At 36.0% G+C, this 4232-nt stretch overlaps 1 protein-coding gene across 1 annotated transcript; it reads right to left on the bottom strand.

Moving 5' to 3' along the window:
- Nucleotides 1-1509: 1509 nt before the first annotated feature.
- LOC107747717 (homeobox protein Nkx-2.5-like) lies at nucleotides 1510-3298 on the bottom strand. The gene is made up of 2 exons (XM_016562314.1): nucleotides 2989-3298; nucleotides 1510-2021 (listed from the first exon to the last, which is right to left on the bottom strand). The coding sequence occupies exons 1-2, from the start codon at nucleotides 3296-3298 to the stop codon at nucleotides 1510-1512; spliced, it is 822 nt and encodes a 273-aa protein (XP_016417800.1).
- Nucleotides 3299-4232: the final 934 nt, after the last annotated feature.

Raw genomic sequence — 4232 nt, 5'->3', positions numbered from 1 at the left:
CTGACTTATCACGGCTCTTCAATTGTTTTATCTGTTTGGCTAATGTGAGTGTAATGACAAGCTCATTGGAAAGCGTTACGATTGGGAGATAATTGAATTTGTTTAGTTTACGATATTACAGCGAATTGCAGCGTCTTGCTTAACTTCAAGTGTGTCACTCTGTTTAATCGATTGGAATTACTTTAAATCTTAAAATAAATTCGCGTTGAAGTTATTTATTCGTAATGTAAATTCGTGACACATCTTTGCAGCAGGGTCTCTCATGGGCCCTAGAAAAATGTGAAACAGAATAATAACTAAGTTAGGAACCTGTTGTTTGTATATGTATGTTTTTTTTTAATTGTATAATCTAAAAACAAACGAAAAATGGAAATAGGAGATGATAATAGTATTGTGTTATAATAAAATAATAAAGAGTTTTTTTTTCAAGCGGCCTAAAACGTTTCATATGGTAATATCTAAATTAACTTCTTTCTTTCTTTCTTTCTTTCTTTCTTTCTTTCTTTCTTTCGTTCGTTCTTTTTATCTTTCTTTCTTTCTTTCTTTCTTTCTTTCTTTCTTTCTTGTTATTATAAAATATTTAATATGACCGAATCAACCTGGCTACACTGGGATATACCAACGAAACAAAATTTAAGGATCGAATCAGAAAAAAAAAAAAAAATTAAACGCAATGAACATTTTTACTTTGTACAGTGAACCGTGCGATTGCTATACATTTAATATCAGTATAACTGCAAGAGTTAATATGTCCGCAACCTAAACGAGCTGACAGACCGTTTCTTTTAAAATTGTCCTTTAGTTTCTTATATTGTAAAAAAAATAAATTAATAATAATAATAATAATAAAATCCTACTCCAAATTAGTCCACATATAGTACATTGGACTAAATAAATACAAATACATACATACATTCATATACATATATTTGAAAACGTAGCTTAATTGATGACTTAATATTTTACTTTTAATATTTTAAGGTTAAATAGCCTATACTGCCAAACAGTTTGTATTATATATTATCGTTCAAAATGTTCTGTTCACTGGACGTTTACAACTCTTTGAGGAAAGAAAGTCGGAGTGTACTCGAAAAATATAAATTAGGCTATTGTAAAATGGGATCTAAATATACATCAAAGATTGTCATATTTTAACTCACAGACACCCGCGGCATTTTAATTGATATGTTAAATAGGCCTATATATTATTTGTCGTGGATCCGCAACACATCTCACGATAAAAGCCGTATTTTGCATAATTTAGCCTTCCTGAACAATCTCTAAATAGAAGCATGACAAAATCTCATTCAAGCTAAACGTTATTAAATATTTAGTCTTTATTTGCTGTTGTTTGTTGTGTAAACCAGAGATATAAAAACAAAAAAATATATAAAATCAGACAACAATTTATAGGACATGACAGTATGTTTTCCTCAACGTTTTTCAGCAGTGCCATTCGATTACATAGTCTTAATCCGAAATCTTCTCTTCCAGGACTGATGGCAGGTCTCACCAAGTCCTGATCCCATCGACACCTCCCGTCGTCAAATTCATATCCACAAAGTGGTTGGGTATTTGACTTGTGTTGGCAAACGGTGGTACAGAAGTGAAGTTACAATGGTATGGGTTGTTTCCATAACTGTTGTAATAGTTGTTGTAGGGATATGACACAGTGACATTGTACGGAGCTGCATGACAGGGTTTGCCGTCTCGCACCAGCACGGGCACCGCCACCCTCCGCGGGCCGGCCAGCTCCAGAGTTTTATCCTGGCGCTGTCTCTTACACTTGTACCTCCGGTTCTGGAACCATATTTTGACCTGTGTTGAGGTGAGCTTCAGCACGTGAGCCAGGTGGTCTCGCTCGGGTGCTGACAGGTATCTCTGCTGCTTGAAGCGTCTTTCCAGCTCAAACACTTGAGTCTGAGAGAAGAGCACCCGGGGTTTCCTGCGCAGCCTCTGCTTTGGTTTCTCCCCCGGTGTTTCCTCTCTTCTATAACTGGAATCGTCAAATGGACACATGCCTATTTGAAAATAAATAAATACAATAAGAATAAAATGTATGCTTATAAATGTGAACTGAACTGCATGAACTGAATTGCATTGAACGAAGGGGATTAATATAGCCTATACAAAAACAATAATAGTTCTATTATTTTTGTTGTTAATAATACTACTAGTAGGCTAGCCTACTACTACAACTACAATGACATCTACTACTACTACTACTAGGCTACTAACATCTAATTAAATGTCTAATATCGCTTTTATTGTTTTAGAATTTAGCAGTCAACTTAAAAAATATTGTGCACAGTCGCCACATGCAAAAGCACGTGCATGCTCATAAGTAAAATGACGTGATGACAGCACAATTTGTGTTTGTTAAATTACATAATATAGAACTGATTTGGGCTTAGAGCCAATGATAATATTATATTGTATTATATTTATTGGCAGAACCATATTGGTTTATTGAAGAACCTTCTTTTCAAGAACCACTGATGGTTACTTGGTTGTTTCTGTTCTTTAGAGAAAGAGAGAGAGAGAGAGAGAGAGAGAGAGAGAGAGAGAGAGAGAATAGATGTTTCTCAGACCAGTGTATTAATTTCTTGGTTCTTTACGCTACATATTAATGATTAAAAATATAGCCTAGAATAAAAAAGTTCGTTGTGGAACTTGAAAATATTCTTGTACGGTATCAGACTGTAAAAACTGCACTGAAATTTTTTTTTCATTCATCCAATTAAAAACATTTAGGGTAATGATTCACATCTATATATTTTTTTACTTGAGCCAATGGGCAAGTTATTTATTTTCCATTGGCTCAAGTTAAAAAATATAGATGTGAATCATTACCCTACATTTTTTAATTGGATGAATGAAACATTTTTTTCAGTGTGTTTTGGTTGTAACAAAAACACTTGGATTGCTTAAGAATAAATCCTTCACTTTGCAATGATTGAACAGCAGTATTAACTGTAAATATCCTACTTGTTTCTTCGTTTGGATCCAATTCCTCCTCCGTTGGAGATCCGCAGGAGCCTCTGACGATGTCAAAGTCGTCTGTATTGAGGGCGCATTTCACCTGTTCCCCAGCGACCACGCTGTGTTTCTCGGGACTGTAGAGGAGATCCAGGCTCCGGCTCAGCGTGCTCTGCATGCACTGAAGCTGAAGCGACTCCAGCGGGACAGTGTCCTGCTCAGCACCCATGAATCCACTGGGGTTCAGAGCATGTTGCTGTTCCAGTTTGAGGATGTCCTTTACCGAAAATGGAGTTGAGGTTACAGGACTCGGAAGCATCGCGACAGATTTGCGTGCGTGCTTGAATAAAGTGGAAGAAAGGTTCTTCGTTTCACCTTGTCAAATTCAAAGCAACATCAGTTGACTTCGTGAAGTTCCCACAGATGTCCACAGGTAAACTGTAGTAAATTCTCCTTTGGAGCTTGACTATATATGTGTATCTCCTCGTGGAAGCAACACTAGATGAAGAGTCGCCTCTATCTTCCTCTTTCCGCTGCTATTAGACGCTGGTTGAAGGTGCGGAGAGAAGCGCTCTTATCTAATATAGAGCGTCCTTATCTCAGATTGACCCCTCCCATTCTGTGCCTCCCATCATCACCTGTCCCAGCTCACAACAGTGTTGGGCTGTTTAAGAAAAGTCTCCAAATCAGGATCGTTGTGACTGAAATGCCATTCATTATGCAGTTTAAAGTTGAGTGGTTTGACCACATGATCAGTTTTGAATGTGTATAAATCCACACTATTTTGTCACGTAATCCAAACAAGGTAAACTACTTCAGGTTATAACACGAACAGGTTTTAATCAAAAATATTATTTCACATCGCTACGTTAGGTTACAGAAACGAAGTTAATTTATTAAGGGCTGTTTCAAGTGGAAATAAATATTTCAGGTGAAAATGGAGAACGTCGTGCAAGTGTGTCAGTTCATCTGGAGTATTAAAGCATTAAGATGGTTTGGCTTGTCTTAACTTGACCATAAGATCTGAAACAACAGTACTTTTGGATTTTAGTTGTTATTGTTAGCCATTGATGTTAAAGTGTTGAGTCAATGTTACTGGAACATGCACTGAAAAAACTGGTGAACTAAAAATGTGCTTCATGTGGGAACATCTAAATTGATATATATATATATATATATATATTGATATATATAAAGTTATTTAACATTACGGAATCAACCTAAATTTGGTTACACAGCAAACCAAATGTAAG

Source organism: Sinocyclocheilus rhinocerous, unplaced genomic scaffold, assembly GCF_001515625.1.
Source record: "Sinocyclocheilus rhinocerous isolate Xijiao unplaced genomic scaffold, SAMN03320098_v1.1 scaffold2816, whole genome shotgun sequence".
In the NCBI taxonomy this organism is placed as follows: Eukaryota; Metazoa; Chordata; class Actinopteri; order Cypriniformes; family Cyprinidae; genus Sinocyclocheilus; species Sinocyclocheilus rhinocerous.
The sequence above is the reverse complement of the archived record's forward strand: the minus strand, read 5'-3'. Positions and strand labels throughout refer to the sequence as shown.

Bases quoted from the DNA above. Each gene is read 5' to 3' on its own strand.
- LOC107747717 (XM_016562314.1), bottom strand. From the start codon at position 3,298: ATGCTTCCGAGTCCTGTAACCTCAACTCCATTTTCGGTAAAGGACATC. The intron at 2,022-2,988 runs GTAGGATATTTA...ATTTTCAAATAG, and splicing joins GGATCCAAACGAAGAAACAA to GCATGTGTCCATTTGACGAT.